General features: G+C 38.1%; 1 protein-coding gene across 1 annotated transcript in view; it reads right to left on the bottom strand.

Annotated features, from left to right (window-relative positions):
* Window positions 1-17,945, bottom strand: part of foxo6b (forkhead box O6 b) — a 34,688-nt gene extending 16,743 nt beyond the window's left edge. Inside the window, exon 1 of the mRNA XM_079829156.1 lies at window positions 16,736-17,945. Within this exon, the coding sequence (XP_079685282.1) occupies window positions 16,736-17,194 (459 nt within the window). The 5' untranslated portion in view covers window positions 17,195-17,945. The remainder of the gene's footprint in view (window positions 1-16,735) is intronic.
* Window positions 17,946-18,271: the final 326 nt, after the last annotated feature.

Below are 18,271 nucleotides of genomic sequence, written 5' to 3'. Positions count from 1 at the left end.
AGACTTTTGATTGCAGACTTTGGTATCTTGGCAAGTCTGAGAAAATGTTTGAGACATTTTAGAGATCTCTTCTGAAAGTCTAGAGGAGACACATCTGAGATTACTTTTGAGATATTAAAGAGATCTCATTTGTGATCTAATTTCTTTCCTATGAGATTTGTCTCGTTCTTTGGTCTGAATCTATGGGAAAACGTAAGGTAGGTCCACATTTCTTCGAACAAAGACAGCCCAATTAAGTCAGTTTGAGTTAGGGTCTGTGCGCTGAAGAGAGGGGCGGAGATATGGAGCGGCGAAGAAAGAGGCAGTCCATAAAAGCAGTCTAACGAAGGGGAAAAAGGAGGGAAATAGAGGAAGAGGGGTAAAAGAGGAGAGCTTGAGCGACTTTGTAGCCGAAGCGAAGCAACTTCTCTTTTTTTTTAGCTCCTCAATGGGAAGACATATGAAATATTAATAACAGCTCTAGCCATCGACTTCAGAAGCCTGCGCTAAAACTTAGTGTCTAATGAGACTCAGCTCATGAATTGCTAATAAGGATGCTTGGAATGTGTGTTTTAAGTGTTTGTGTGAGTGAGTGAGCGTGTGTGTTGCGACGGGGGGAGGGGTCATTTGGTTGTGTGTGTGTGTGCTCGGGGGTGTGTATGGGGGGTATGAGGAATGTGAAGTCTTTGGGAGACTTAACGGAGAACTTCATTAAAAAGCTGAAGTCTATACACAGACACACACAAACACACACACAATGAGAATATTCAACAGCCTCACATGCATACACACTTGCATATCACTTAATATACATCTCCTAAAGACCTATAGGCAAAATATTTGTTGTCACCAACAGTGTATGAAACATATCATTTCAAAATGCCATACATACAATATAATGGTGAAATTTTTCATTCAGAATCTATATTACATATGTCACCTACACTGAAGAAATGTTTAAAATGTATCTTTATTTTTATTATGTGATGAGTGTTGCGATTGACTGGGATGTTTATTTTGAATATATTACAATGAAAAAAAATAATAATAAATATATATCATTATTGGTGGCATTATCATTATTCAATGAAAATATTCAAACATTGTGGAGCATTTCAAACTTGGGTTACTTCATTTCACTTAACTGTAATTATGCATTTAAGTACTGAGTAATATTAATTAACTACATGTTCTTACTATAGGGTTAGTGTTAGGATTAGGGTTTGGTTTAGGGTTAGTTGCATGTAATTATGCATAATTTATAGTTATTACAATAGTAACTACATGCAATATTTGACCCTGGACCACAAAACCAGTCATAAGGGAATTTTTTTTTAATTGAATAAATAAGCTTTCCATTATGATGTGTGGTTTGTTGGGATAGGACAATATTATACAATTATTTGGAAATATGGAATCTGAGGGTACAAAACAAATCTAAATATTGAGAAAATTGCCTTTAAAGTTGTCCAAATGAAGTCCTTAGCAATGCATATTATCAATAATAATACATTTTTTATATATTTACGGTATTAAATTTACAAAATATCTTCATGGAACATGATCTAATATCCAAATGATTTTTGGCATAAAAGAAAAATCTATAATTTTGACCCACACAATGTATTGTTGGCTATTGCCACAAATATACCCGTGCAACTTATGACTGGTTTTGTGCTCCAGGGTCACATATGTGTAACAAGGACATGGTAAAATAAAGTGTTACCAAAATTTCAATATGCACAAACGCAAATGAGATTTAGGAGTTTCAGAAGAGGAGAGGATTTTCAGTGTACACCAAGTTAAAGTTTAGCCTGTCTGACAAAAAAAAATAAAAATGTAATGACTTCAGAGGACTTGAAATAGCACATGATTCATATGGAGCAGTTTTATGGTACTTTCATAGTCATTTTTGTCATTTTTGAAGTTCAGCAGTGTCAGTACTCATTCAATTCATTGTAGGAATATTAATATCTCGTGTCTTTAACAGAAGAAAACAATCATATGCGTTTGGGATGATGAGGGTGGTGAGTACGTGATGGTTCTTTTCTAAATTTAAGCTGTTCTAAAACCTTATGATAATAATATGACAAACTGCTGATCTTCTCAAGCAGTCCAGTAAAGTGATACCAAGCGGTGTGGACCATGTGAAATAAGACACACAATATGACCTCGCTTTTGACCTCTTCCACGTATTTCAGCGAGGAACAATCAAGAACAACACTATGTATGAGCCAATGCCGATTATGACTGTTTTATACTGCTTCACGCTGCTTTCTGTACACTATTTGTGGCTTTTTGTGTGTGTTTTCTGGCACAATTATGCGAGTGTTCTAGCATCCAGCATCACTGAGAGTCTGAACTCTACATGTGCTGAAGTGCTGAGGTCTGGAGAGATTTTGTGTCAGTGTGGGTTTATTCATATATTCTGGATAAATGTTGGACTGCGATATTCCTCTCTTCTATATGTCTATGTGTGAGTGTGTGTGTCTTTCCGCCTGAGTGGCGCTGTCGGTGGGCATCGCTCAGATTCGGCTCGCCAGGCCGAACAGATCATTAACAGAGACGGGAGGAGATAGACTGGCTGTGTTCAGAATGGAACACTAGCCTACTGCTTACTACATAGTATACAATTGGTATATATTTTTAAATATTATATGAAACAGTATAGCAATAGTGATTATAAAATGTATTACATTAGCTTTGTGTAAAAACGATTAACTTTTGTTGTATGATACAAAAATAAGTTAATTTAAATATCACAGCTGTTGTATCACTTCTGGTTCACTGAACACACACTGGCCACACATACAGAAATCTGCACATTGTACTGCATATTTATATACTGCACATTTTGGCAAATGAAGTAGGTCATCAGGCTATTCTGTGCATACATCATTTTGCATACTGTGCTTGGTATATATAATGCAGAAATAGTAGGAATAAAAGTCGTGTGTCATTCTGAACATAGCCATTGGCTTAGGGCTTCTCATTATCTGTCTTGAGAGGAGGAGAACGCAGGCTGGCCAACTCACTGTTCACAGTCACGCAATTACGGCTGCAAACACACAGCCGTCTCTCCACATATCCATCCAATTCTCAAACTCGTTTCAATTTATGTCCTTGAGTGTCTCCCAATCACAGTTTTTAAGGGTTTAATGTTTCTATGAGCCTTTTCCTCTGTATAGTTCTCAATGGCTACATTCCGAATAGCATACTAACATCTAAGTATTGCTGCAATATGCCAAATGTATACTGCGCACAGTATGTGAATTTTCTATATGCATAAAATACCTTAAAATGTGAAGTATACAATACATTTTAAAGATTTTTTTTTTAAAAATAAATTCATACTTTTATTTAGCAGGGATGCATTAAAAAGATTAAATACTTATACATTGTTACAAACAAATCTATTTCAATAAATGCTGTGCTCTTTTTAAAAAATATATTAGCACATGCAAGCAGCACAACTTTTTTCAGCACTGATAATATTAAGAAATGTTTCTTGAGCAGAAAATCAGCATATTAGAATGATTTCTGAAGGATCATGTGACACTGAAGACTGGAGTATTGATGTTTTGTAATCACATGAATAAATTTGATTTTTAAAATATATTGAAATAGAAAACAGTTATTTGAAATTGTAATAATGCTTCACAATATTAACGTTTCACTGTACATTTAAAAGCATTTATAATCTTACTTATAAATATAAACAGCCACAATTTTAACATCTTTAATTTGACATATTTAATTGGACTGCCTTATGTTAAGACATTTTGTTTATTATATTATTATTTACTTTTTGTATTATATTTTTATAACATATGTTTTAATAAAATATTATTTTTATAAGAACAAAAACACTACCATTTATTACACAAAAAATCCATAATTTATTTGTGAATTGGACTACACTGGTCAAAAAACAGCATTTTTTGTTTAGCTGAGAGTGAATCTATAGCTAAAGCTGCTGTCGTTTGTTTTATGGTAATATTAAATATATTAAAGTATACTTTCTTTTAGTAAAACAAAATGTCATATTGTGAGGTTATCAAATGAAATGGTTTGCTATTCACAGTTGAAATGGCATCACTCAAGAAATGAGGCTGCTAAATCTGTCTGGTTTTGACATATATTTAAATCATTTCAAACTGTAAAAAGGACTGTTTAAAGTACATGTCTGTCTCATTTCAATTCTACCACTGCTCTTCCAACAGCCATTTTCCTCTTTTTAATTCCCTCATGGTTTTCTTTTCCATCCTTCTATACTTGGCACTAGTTAATACGCAGATTAATGTCACTATTAACACACTGATGGAGTCCGATGGCAAGCCATCAAAGACAATAAAGATGCCTAATGGAATCCAGGATTTGATGCAGTCAAAATTTGGTGTGAAGCTATAAATCAATAGGGATGACAACTCAACCAATTAAAAGAGTGTGTGAATGTGTATGTTAGAGCGCTAGAAAAAGAAATAAAGAAAGATCCCATTCAAACTTATTGCACACTTATCGCATAGAGAATGAGAAAATAACAACCTCAAATGAACACTAGATTCCGAAGTCAAAAAAATCCTTGAAGGTTCAGTTCACCCAAAAAATTAAAATTCTGTTATCATTTACACACGCTCCTGTCATTCGAAAACTGTATGATTTTCTTTCTTCTGTGAAACATAAAAGAAGATATTTTTAGAAATGTCTGTTGCTGTTGTTTTTTTCATATTGGAAGTCTGCGGTCACCAAAACGGTTTCATTCTTCAAAATGTCTTCTTCGGTGTTCAGCAGAAGAAAGAATGTCATTCGGGTTTGGAACGACTGTAATAAATGGAGGCAGAATTAAAATTTTTGGGTGAACTCTCCTTTAAGTGATATCTTCAAGCTTCTTTCTATCATAATTTGAAACTAATCCTAAAGGATCCTCTGAAGCTGGGTGCACACTGTTCAGTTTTTTCAGTCATTTACAATTGTTGCTTCTCAGAAGATATGATCCCAGGGAAATCTTGGGTAAAAGCCAATGTGAACCGTGTGACTATTGTGTATAACGAACTGTATGGTTTATCAAATTGACCACATTTACCAAGCAGTCATCATCTTCATTTTTGGTAGTCTGACCGTCAACAACTCTGTGGATTTTACCTGGAAATAGAAGGTCAGGTGAAGCACTATCGTGGGATACAGTATTCCACACATTGTGCTCTGTTGTATATTACACAGTTTGGACAAATTTAGTAGGTCATAGGTATTCCATGCATACATTAAATTGTCTAAAGCACAAAAATCTATAGCCAGTTACCACACAGTGTGGATAAACAGAAATTCTGAAAATAAAACGATGAAATTGAAAATGAAACAGGAATTTTCAATTTATCTTGTTTGATTCTTATAGGATCCTTTTGGACTGGCTCCAAATAATAATAAAAATGTCAACAGAAATGTTGTATACATTACTTTATTTTCATAAAGAAAGAAACATTATGAAAATATCATTAAAAGCATGTAAAAGATAGAGAAACTAAAAAATCCAGAGAGACACTGAGAGAGAATGAGACTGTCGAGCCTAAGGGAGACGTGCTACAAGGGTTCATTCCAGGCTATGTGGCATGTCTGAGAGTTAGCAGTGACATGGGCAGCATATTAAACGCTTGGGCCTGCATCCTGACCCATTTTCATCAAACTGACAAACAGAATCCACACACTGTCTGCTTCATAAAAATATTCCTCCGCACATAGACACATGCACTTATCTACCATTTAGTTATGCAAATAAAATATACAAGCCAGAAAGGGAATATTTCAGATTGAGAGAAACGGTTTGCATTTTCTTTCCATGACAAGAAATACCTTTGAGAAACATAAAGATAAAAAGATGCCTTGATCTCAAACCATATTGCTCTAAACAAACTTTCCAATTCTGAATGAGACCAGCAACATTCTGTAGGATGAAGTCCAACTGACCAATCAACTCTGCTCATTTTTTAACTTTGTCTCCTGCTTCCTGCTCTTCCCCTCTCTATGTTAACTGTTTTTGGATACCAGACAAAACGGATATCCAACTTCTTGGTTTGTCTGGCAGGATCTAACATTTGATTATGCAAATGATTGCTTGATTGTTCATTTGAACAAACCCCTGATGCTAAGCTTTAGGGTTAGCATAACTTTCCTCACACTGTTTGAATTACAGACATGAATGATACTTCATATAATTTAGCTCAGTATAAGATTTTATAAACAGTTAGGTTTAAGATAGACTTACGGCCTGTTCACACCAACAAAAATGTTCTGCACAAAATTCAATTTAATTTTCACAATGCACTTTGTCTGTTCTGATCAATGTGTAAAAAAGGCAGATGAACTGAATGAATGTAAATATTTATTCTCTGACAGCAAAAAAACAGAAATATGCCTCAAAAATATAAATTTTTGACACCCGCTTGTAACAGAGACAAGTCGATTGTCTTGCAAAATTATATTGCACTGACAGCATTTGATTGTTCATGTCGGTCTGAACAGACACATTAACAGCCGTTCATTCAAATGAAATTGTTTATCGCACCAAATTTTGGCACAGAACATTCGCCTTGGTGTGAACAGGGCTTTACATTGAGGCCCCTAACCGTTTCTACAAATATCATACTTGGTGTTTTGTGTACACTCTGGCGTAGTCTACACAAAACACTTTCATGGCAATTTGTAACTATTTTACTTTTCGCCAAATTGGTGGCTAGTTCCTATAAATTAATTCTCATTGTGTAACTCCAGTGATGCCCCAAATGCCCCAGTGATGTAACTCATGCTTATTTATTTTTCAAAAATGTTTGATGTTTTTGTGCAAATCACATCATACAATTGCTACCTTGTAAACATTTAATTTTTGGCTGTAAAATCTGGTTGGTCTACACACATTTCTGCAAATTTCTTACCCAACAGTCTGCAGATAAATCATGGCCTCAAATAAAATATAACGTCTACCTCTATTCGATTCAAATTTATCCATCTCTTAATGACACATAAAGACAAAAGCTGTGGTTGGTCACTTTAACTCTTTCCTCGCCATTGACGGATATTTCAGTCATTTATCATTTCTGATATACTGTAGGGGGCGCTATGACACATCTTCTGAAAGAGTAAACCTCCTGAAGATGTGAAGAGGAAGCAGAAACAAGCGATAGCATATGTAAGCAGATGCATATGTAAAATAATGCGACCGTCAACAGTTAACAGGATAGAAATCAAAACAGCCTGATGTTACTGAATGAAATGTAAAGCTTGATGGACTTGATCTACCTCATCTATGTTTTGATCATCATTGTGAATCTGATCTGGATGTAGTCTTTGACAAAAATGCTTTTTACTCAGCTTTTTGCTCAAAATGTCTTTTGGTTTAGAGGCTCTGTTTTTTATTTTTATATATTTCATCTTCAAATATTTATACAACAGAATATTCTGGGGGCCATGAAAATTTTGTGAAAATGATCAAAAATGCTTGCGGTGACTGGCAACTTAAAAAAAAATAAAAAAACGCTCTCCTATACTCTTCCTGTCTAAGTTGGTGGTTTTTGTCATGAATAAGCTGCAAAGTGGACCATACTTGATGTCGATTGTCAAAGTTTGATCTGCGAGACTAGGGTCAGTCATACACTTGAAAGTACCCGACTGCATCTCAAATGCACCAGTAAGCCGCACTGGCAGGCTTTCCTCTGCGCATGCATTAATCATGGCTGCTCTCCTCTCGCCCATTACAGCTCATCAATCTCAGTTTGCCCAGCGCTCCGGTGGGGGGGAATCTTATGAAGATCTGATTAAATATGTAAGCACCTGATAATAGCAGCACATGCCAGGCTTCAGAGTCAATTGTCTTTAATGTGTACAGGCTCTATGAAGTTATCTAATACACTGTGGTCAGGGTCAGAGGTCATGAAGGTGCCTGTCTCACTTGTTTCTGATGCTAAACCACTATGGGCGGCAACACCAGGTGAAAAAATCATGCCAGGGAATCTGATAACAATATATGGTCCGCAGCAACATTACTGTAGCATTTTTCTGGAACTACAACGGAAAAGGCGCAAGCGGCCACGTGACACTCGAGGATGTGTGTGAGCGTGTGGAGGCTGGGAATGTGTGTGTGTTAGAGAGTGTGTGAGCAAAGCTTCATGGTTTTAATTAAGGTGGAATCAGAGCAGGATCTGTGCTGCCGTGATAACGAGCCTCATCTGAATTATTAACGAGAGCTGCACCCCCTGGACGTGAAATCCCGTCAGACTGTCTCTCACACACGCAAATAAACAATTCCAGAACATGCATTTAATAAATGCACAAGTAATATCTTGTCTAGTACAAGACATCACATATATAATATTTACGGATCATCAACTTCTCATACAATTATGACAGACCACCTAATAAGAAAAATAATAATATATTGAAATATGAATAGTTATGTCCTGTGGTTAGGTAGCAAAGTTTATTGCCAATATTGATCAAGCATAGCGTCAGTTCTGGCAGGTCACGTTAGTCAAGCTCGCATCAGCTGACTGTCAGCTGATCACGTCTACCTATAGGAATACGACGCCTATCACAGCATATATAGTATTATTAGCAGCTATCGCGTTTCTCCGGAGCTAATTACCCTCCTCCATCCCCAGCTCCTCCTATCATCAGTCAGGATTTGGCCTTCTGATTCCCCTTGAATTAGACTGAATTCACAAATTATATTGTACATTAAATATTGACATTAATGATTTCTGCAACACATTATGTTGGATCTGTTCTGTTTACCCTAAGGGGGTTTATCGCTGCTCTCCCTGCTCTTATCCATGCTAGGCTGCATGGATGCACAGGGAGTTCTTGCCCAGAACAGAACCATACCGCCAATCCAAACTGTATGCAATTGTCAGTCACCTTTGACAATAGCGGTCCTGACAGAATTACAGTCAGTCCAATACAGTCCTTCACAGGCTCTATGAATTACCTTGATGAGTGCAAGTAGTTTTTCATATTTAGTATTTATTAAGCATGAAAGTCCACCCCTAAACCAAACAGTCAGTGGGCTGTAAGGAGATCGTATGAAAATATACAAATGAGATGTACGAATTCATACAAATTCACCACCAATTCGCCAAAACATAATATAGTAAGACATTTTCATCAGAGTGTGATATATTCTCTTTTGAAACAGGAAATTGAAACATGAAGCATGCATTTACAAAATAGATACAGTGAATTTTCATTTTGCGTTGACTTTCTTGTCCTATAGAGCATGTTACTGGACAAAGATTTGCATACACCATAGACTGTTTGGTCAATTTTCCTTGAAGAGAGGTACATTTTAAATATGTATGGCCGGCTAAAAGTTAATGTAGCCATTTTTAGGGGTACACTAGCAAAGACATGACATCAAACCAACAGACCAACCAACATTTTGTATTTTCTTGGCTCACCCAACCGATACCTATTAGAACATCCTTAGTCATTATCTCAAATTTCATTTCCACCACAATGCATGTGCCAACGCATGAGATTGCCAGGTGCAGTCAAGTCCTTCTTGCAGATAACAGGATTGTTTCACTGACTAAAATGATTTTTGATTATTTTGACTATTGGCCTAGAGTCTGGTCTACTTCAAGCTTATACTGGCTAAGAACCAAAGACTTAAAGGGTTAGTTCACCAAAAAATGAAAATGATCCTATAATTTACTCACCCTCAAGCCATCCAAGTATATGACTTTCTTCTTTCAGCCAAACACAATTAGAGTTATATTAAAAAAATACCCTGCCTCTTCCAAGCTTTATAATGCGAGTGAATGGTACCATAGATTTTGAAGCGCAAAGAAAAAGTGCATCTATCCATCATAAAAGTAATCCCTTCCAGAGTAATCCAGCTCCAGGGGGTTAACAAAGGCCTTCTGAAGCAAGGTGATGCGTTTTTGTAAGAAAAATAGTGACCTCTGACCCGACGCAAGACATATTGATGACTGCAGAAGCGCAAAGGATAGAGCAAAACAAAATTTTTAAAAAAAGAGAAATGTCGGAGGAATGGCACATTCAAGCAGTCAAATAAACAAATGTCACAATATCAGATTTTCAAGATAACGATAATTCAAAAGAATTCAAGATAACAATGTTATTATGATATCTTTAGAAATTATAAATAAATAATGTTATCAGTCAAATTAATCTTTTACTTTATTTTGTGTTTTCTCTTTTTGGCTAATTAATCGCACAGAAAAATATGATTTGGGGGGCAGAGAGAGAGAGTTTGTAACCATTCCTGTACAAAAATGTCAAGAAAGAACTTGATCAACATTTCCTACATACTGGGGTATCTAACACCTCATCTTTTTTTACAGAATACATTGGCAAGCAATTTTTCTTTTGTTTGTTTGTCTGTCATCTACTTGAACATGATTTTGGGTGTTTATCAAACGGAAGGCTGAATCCTACGAAAGCTGCATATCGTCGTCAAAGGTCGCCGAAGACCGTCTCAATTTATAGGATCCTTTAAAGGCAGGGTTCGTTTCGCGTCCTTCATTCATCCTGTTTTGAAGGACACATCGGATGTATCCTTCGTGGTTTTAAATAACCCACAATCCTTTGCACACATTCCAATTCCCGAAAATAAACTAACCGAAAATGTGTTGGTACTGCGCTTATCTGAGTTTATTATGAAATGTAAGACGAAAAATGATGTTCTCGGACATGAAAGCATAGATTTTATCTTTTGTTTTGCTGTAAATTAATCACTAACTCTAAACTGACAATAATGTAAGCCACTGGGAGTCCGCAGACGGCTGTCATTCACTGTATCGCATTCATAGAAAGCCAGTTAATATGAAGATTTGTAATATAAAGTATTTTTCCAAAATTAAGTTTTAATAGTATTTTCGCGTATAAAGTGCGTGATGTAGCCATGCACACTTACTAGACCGTATCATTCTAGTGTTTAATGGCTGAGGAGGACACTAGCATACAAGCCTCAGAAGGACTGGACTAGGTAGGATGCAGCCTTCCGTTTGAGAAGTGCCCTTAGTGTGGCAGAAGCGCTGCATTGTCATCTTCTTCTTTTCCATTTCATGACTGGTGTGAGACTAGTGCAATACTGCCACCTACTGTGTTGGAGTGTCAACCAGACGCAGTTGACGCTGAATTATTTATATTACTACTTTATTACCATCTTGTGTGTAGTATTAACATGATATTGACCATTTATTTTCTTTATTATTTATTATCTATTGTTAATACTAGTATATTACAACACCATTGTATGTGTTTGTGTGTGTGTAATATGCATCAGATGTCCCTTCTGAGGATAAGGCTAGCCTTAAAAAAGCCATTGTGAATTTCTTTCACACATCTCGACCACTGATCTTGTCTCCAATAATAGCCTCTATTAATAGCCATATAATGCGTTCATTTCTAGAATGTCATGTTTCAACTATACTATACATTTGTGTCATTATTAGTCTAGTTCTAAAGAAAATCCAGCTTTCACACAGTAAATGTTAGCTTTCACTATTCAATCCTCCTCAAATTCTCTGGATGCTAGTCATGGCAAACTGTGTTACAGTCACTTCTTCTACACAGTTTCTGTGGGAGTAACAATGACAGTGTTTCTCCAGAGCTGAGGGCATCCAACTGAACCACTGCTCTGGCCAAATAGCCTGGCACTGAGATCTGCCCTGCATCAATGCCAGGCTGGCCAGAGCAGCCACAGCTGGGGTGGTTGGGGAACCCAGTCAACTATTACAAAATTACTGTCACTGTTGCTTATGTATCTCTGTCTCTTTCTTGCTCTTTCTTTTATGTGTGTGCTCATAATCTCTGCCTATTCCTCTCACTTTAATGCTCAATACAAGATATAGAATCATGATAAAGAGTGGATATTTATAGGACACAACAATCACAAATGAGACTTCCTTAAATGGATAGTTCACCCAAAAATAAAAAATTCTGTCATCATTTAGTCACGCTCAAGTTGTTCCAGACCTGTATACATTTCTTTGTTCTGCTGAACACAATGGAATAAATTTGGAAGAATGTTTGTAACCAAGCCGATCTCGACAGCCATTGACTACCATAGTGGGGAGAAAATACTGTGGTAGTCAATGGCTGCCGAGATCTGCTTGGTTACAAACATTCTTCCAAAATATCTTACTTTGTGTCCAGCAGAACAAAGAAATTCATACATGTTTGGAACAACTTGAGCGTGACTAAATGATGACAGAATTTTCATTTTTGGGTGAACTATCCCTTTAAAGGCCCCATGATGTGGATTTTTTTTATTATTTCATCATGTTTATAATGAAGTACACTTATATTGTTAGAATGCCCTAGAAAAAAAAGGCATTTTCTAAAGGCATTTCTGTCCTGATTTTAGCCCTCTGGCTTGAATGCTCTGTTTGAAGGGGCGTGTCTGCTGTTAGACTTCAGTGTAAATGCCCACTGCTGTCATTGGCTGACATCTTTGCATTTGAAATGCGTTACATGTGGAACCCCTCTCGAATACTTTTACTACGTATTTTTACTATTACAGCTGTCGAGATTAACGAATCGCGAAAGTGTTGATTATAGCATTATTTTTAGATCTTTTCCCATCACATGAAAGGCTGCAGTGATGAGCATTGAGTAGACAGACAGTCTGTTTATCGCGTGAATGCAGTGATCTCGTCATTGCAACAGTCTTTTTCTCTCAAAATGCTTTCACCACAACTAACAGCAAAAACAATATCAATATGTGTCATTCATTATAACAGGAATTTGAGCAAGTGTGCAGATATAATTTGTTACATTTATATAGCGCTTTTCTAGGCACTCAAAGCGCTTTACATATAGAAGGGGGAATCTCCTCAACCACCACCAATGTGCAGCATCCACCTGGATGATGCGACGGCAGCCATATTGCGCCAGAACGCCCACCACACACCAGCTGATTGGTGGAGAGGAGACAGAGTGATGAAGCCAATCTGTATATGGGGATGATTAGGAGGCCATGATGGAGAGGGGCCAATGGGCAAATTTGGCCAGGATGCCGGGGTTACACCCCTACTCTTTATCGAAGGACATCCTGGGATTTTTAATGACCACAGAGAGTCAGGACCTCGGTTTAACGTCTCATCCGAAGGACGGGTATACTCGCGATGTGTGATTTACAGCTCCGAATATTATAAAGAGAGTGTTCTTTGATCGCTTTCTGTAGTTTGATCACAATTTAAATAACAGATTTGTTTCATACTACTAAGAGAAACAATGTGAAGTTGATCGTTTAGTCACTGGCTTGATTCACTGATGCATAAACAGTATTAAACGATTTAGAAAGAAAATGTGTGTGAACTTGAATGATTAGCTACACATCAGAAATCACTGATCACAGATCAGGCATTGATGAGCACTGTTACTTACTGTCTGTGGCGGTGCTGTCGTATCCATATCGTTAAAGTCAGTTTGTAAAGCCTGCGCTGACATTGCTGAATCCATTTTTTCCCAAATTCTCTGGACGGGCAAAGCCGAGAAAGGGGAGGTAACCTTTCTCCGTATGACAACATACGGGGAATATTCCATCTGAGCTTTCATTTTCTCAAAGGCAGAGCAGGATACCCAGAACTCGGTTTACACCTATCGTCATTTCTAACCACTGGGGGACCATAGACAGGCTAGGGGAACTCATATTAATGCTAAAAAAAACTCATACAGTGAAATGTTCATGCCATGGGACTTTTAATATCTCAATTGATTCTCCAAGAAAGGATTGATAATAATAAAATTGAGATTTTTCATGAAGTCTTCTGCTTTTCCTGCTTCTCAACAATGTCTCAAATAATGACTCAAACTGAGCTATTAAGTTGCTCATCAATATCTCCCCATAGCCTACTGAATGATCTGAGCTCTACTATCCACATTCGTTTTATAGCTCAAAACTCTTACTGCATGCCAACAGTTGTACATATTTGTCTATTTTTTTATTGCTCCTTAAGAATTTCTAAAAGACAAAGTGATACTTAAATGAAATATGACTGAGATCTCTGTTAAGTCTCCTGACCTTTGAAAAAGCAACTACTGAGCTATAAAATTTTACTTTGGGTATTTATAGAGATATGGACAACCTCTTCTAAATATTATGTGTCTGGAAAAACCTATAAACTGCTGTAGACACACATGCATTAACGGTGAGCTCCCATCACATTAAATCACAGATAAACGCAATAAATTCTTGGAAGGATTCAGAAAATCTGATTAGTGATTTTCTGCATCTCAACAGTCAGTAACAGGATGTGACACACTCTTGCAGTACGATTTTACAAGATGCTTCGCATCACCGGGCTCATCTGAAAACCTCATGTTGTACCACAGACACATAGACACACTTTAAAAGAATGTGAACATAAAAGCAAAACACTCCAACAAGGCATCCCTCCATGAACCACAAGCATTGGTCACTGGAATGAGCCATGCGTGTTCTTCTCTGCCCTCTTGCCCACCGTACAACAGCCATAATCCAACCCGTCACAGAAAACCCAGAACTAATAATAGCAGCTAATTGATGCCAAAAACGGCGAGGCTCAATGTCCGAGCCAGGCCAGCCAAGAGACACGAAACTGGCTGCCACAGTGTAGACAAGCAGTATTACACAACAGCTATTAAAGAGTGCTTTCAATGGCATTGACTATATGTGATCCTTCTATGCTCCAAACCACCTTCAGTTCCATCCATCTATCTATCTATCTATCTATCTATCTATCTATCTATCTATCTATCTATCTATCTATCTATCTATCTATCTATCTATCTATCTATCTATCTATCTATCTATCTATCTATCTATCTATCATCTATCTATCTATCTATCTATCTATCTATCCATCTATCATCTATCTATCTATCTATCTATCTATCTATCTATCTATCTATCTATCTATCTATCTATCTATCTATATGGTGAGATGTATGAGAGTGCTTTACATTCGGAAGTAAATATCTGTTTGCGTGTTTTATACATATTTGTGTGTATTGTTTGTGTGAGCGTACGGTCCGCATGTGTCAGAATTAAATGCGCATTAAAATCCGATGCCAACTGTTACGGGGCCAACATGTGTGAGCATGGTCTGTTTTCCACAACCTTATTTTGATTGAATCAAGTTGTTTTTCTCCATTTTTTATCTCCTGCTGGCCAATCAAATCTCTCTCCTTATGGGAACATATGAGCGACATACAGCTGTGCATCCCTGGGCAGCACAAACAAGACGTAAGGAATTAAACCAGATTTAATTTCGGTTTAGAACTGCAGGCTTAAGATTAGTTTAGCCCATCTCTTTGTCCCCTGTATCCAATGAGAAAACAAGGATCAAGTGTGAGGTAAATATCCCATTTAGAAATATTAAAAACTCATGTTGTTTTGATGATGTAATAAAAGGCCTGTGTGTATCAACTTTTACACACACTTTGAAAAACAAAAACATTCAAAGACAAGATGAATTCAAACAAAAGCACGCCATCCTCTTATCCTCTTATCTTACTGAAAAAAAACAAACAAACAAACAAACAAACATATATATATATATATATATATATATATATATATATATATATATATATATATAAATGAACATTTATAAGTAGCTTGTATTAATTCTGGAATATTAACTAGAATGTTAACTCTGTTCACTAGAACAAAAAGTATGATGTTCTTTTGGCTTTGTATTCTGTAATCTCTAAGATTTTGTATTTTATCCATGAAAGGCCATACTCAAAAGAAATCTACAATAAATAGCCACTGGTCGCTTGAAAGAAGTCACTTCATAATTGTCTGCCTTTGGATGTTTTGTGATAGGATCTCGGTGATCTAAAATGCTTGCCAGAAAGCCACAAACCACAGAGAGAAACAGAATTCAAATTCAGCTGGGTCTGACTATCATTTTCAAGTTAGATGTTGGTGCTGAGGGAAACAGAGAGACAGACAGACAGAGGTCCCTTGGGTTCTGCATGAAGCATGTATAGTGAGAGCATGTGCATAGTTCATAATATCCAATCTGATCTAATTAAAACCTTTGACACAACCATATGACACAAAAAAATGAACAGCTGAAACATTCAGCATGGTATATTCTTTTGCCAACCAATGTGGTGCAATTATGCGGTTGCATTTGCTTCACTAAATAACCCTTTTCGATTATGTAATGTTTTAATTACAATTTTACACCGCCTATTTTATTTCCCATAGTCTTTTGGATGAATGTCAGGGCTGAAGAGGAGACAGCGGAGGGCGGGAGGAAGGGAGGGGGTTACGAGGAGGAGGAGGGTGCGTGCTGGAGATCTCAGAGCAGACAGACAGGCGTGCTTGCGTGCATGCGTGGCCGACGCGCGGGGAAGCTGACCGGACCCGTGCGTGTCCCCCAGGTGACCTGCCTTACGAGCGCGGCCCGCGCACTCCAGCTCATCCCAATGACTGGGTCATAATCAAGCCCAACGCGTCATAAACGCTATTGTTGCGTCATAAACGGCCAACGTTTTAGATTTAAAATATTGTAAGAGCAATGAACTCATTGAACTATACTCCGTCTGCTCACCTACCGCGTAGTCTATGGTCTGAAAACGTGTAAAATGCATGATGTATTGAAAAGCAGAGACCACAACGTGTTCTAAATGCATTTAGGTATCTGACTTAAGCAAACAGCCTTGTGTATAATGCGTGATACCTACATGACGAGCGCAGAACATGCAATTTCTTACATATGACTAAACAATCAGGTGGGAACTGTACCTTCCAGCCGGCTGAGCTATTGCTGTCTCCTTTATCCTTGAAATAGGGCACAAATCGCACCATCCAGTCATAGATTTGCGATAAGGTGAGCCTTTTCTCGGGGGTGCTCTCAATGGCACGCGTGATCAGATCCGCGTATGACTGGTTGCCCCACGCGTTCCGTCGCGACGACTTGGATTTGCGCAGCTGGCCGGCCACATCCAGCGCGGCGCCGGACATGCACGCAGGGGCGGCCGCGATAGGGGCAGGGGCGCCGGCTGGATGCTTGAACTCCGTCGGCGCCCCTCCGCTCCGGCACGCCGGCACGTTGCGCGGCTCCACTTTCACAGGCAGCGCTCGGCTCTCCTCCTCTGGACACGGCAGCGGCCAGGTGCACGACCTCGGGCGGCAGTGCGGCTCATAGTCGGCGTCCAGTTCAACCTGATGCGCGTCTATCCCGCTGCTCTCCATCATTAACATGCTGCTTTTGAGCGTCAAAAGGCAAGGTCACGGGGAAAACAACAATGCACCCTTTAAATCCAGTAAAGATGGACTGTGTGTGATCTCTCTGTCTGTAGTCTTTTTACACCAAATGCAATACGTGAATAAAAGCAAAAGCACCGGGAGCCGTGAATAGACTGCTCATTCTTGTGTCTCTAGTCAGCTGTAATGTACTAAACACGCAAAAGCATCCAATGCATCACGATATGCAACAGTCTGTCTTCCATATTACTGAACAATTCAGTCACACGCAAGCGGGTGTCCATATGACTGAGGTGCTGAAATCACACACCCATCACTGAAGCGTCTCGTGCATGCAAAGTCCCTTTAATCGCGCGCTCGCACCAACTGTTGATTGCTTTGACAGACGGTCTGACAGACACGCTGGGCAAAGCTTGTAAATCTATCTCATCAAGAAGGGCGAAATCAATTGACTTCCTCTGGAGTCTGGCCACAGTTTCCGTTTGTCTGGAGCTCTCCCGTCCCTTTTTTTTCTCTGCAGATTTGGAAGCGGTCTCTCACGCGAGCGCAGTCACTATTACTGATAGTAGACACGGCGAGAGCGCCCTAAAAATTGGGTCGCGTGAATGGAGCGGCACAATTCAGCCGCGTCTTTTCCCGATAATAAATTTCTCCACACGTTTTTTTTTTTCTTTCTCTCTTTTCTTTTCGTTCGATAAAATATTCAGACGAACATTCCTTCCACATCGGTTCACGCCTGTTTTCGGATGACTAGACGGGGCTGTAGCGGCGGATAAATGCTGCTATCAGATAATTGGACGGCGCTTGAATCAAGTCACTCCCTCCAGAACAGGTTTATCCGGGGGACGCGCATCTTCTACCACACCACATCCATGCCTTTTTAGAAGATTTACATGTGCAGAATTTCCTTTCACGTCCATCACTTATGGCAAGTGGTTTAAACATTTATTCTTTAAAACGAACTAGCCTTGTTTTTTTGTTTTTTTTTATTAGCTACGTGAATTTTTATTTAATATAATTACATGAAAATCTTACAAGTAAGATGAACAAAAATATTGCTAGTCCCAATTGGAA

This window comes from Gobio gobio, assembly GCF_949357685.1.
Source record: "Gobio gobio genome assembly, chromosome: 11".
Lineage (NCBI taxonomy): Eukaryota > Metazoa > Chordata > Actinopteri > Cypriniformes > Gobionidae > Gobio > Gobio gobio.
This window is presented reverse-complemented; position numbering and strand designations above follow the sequence as displayed.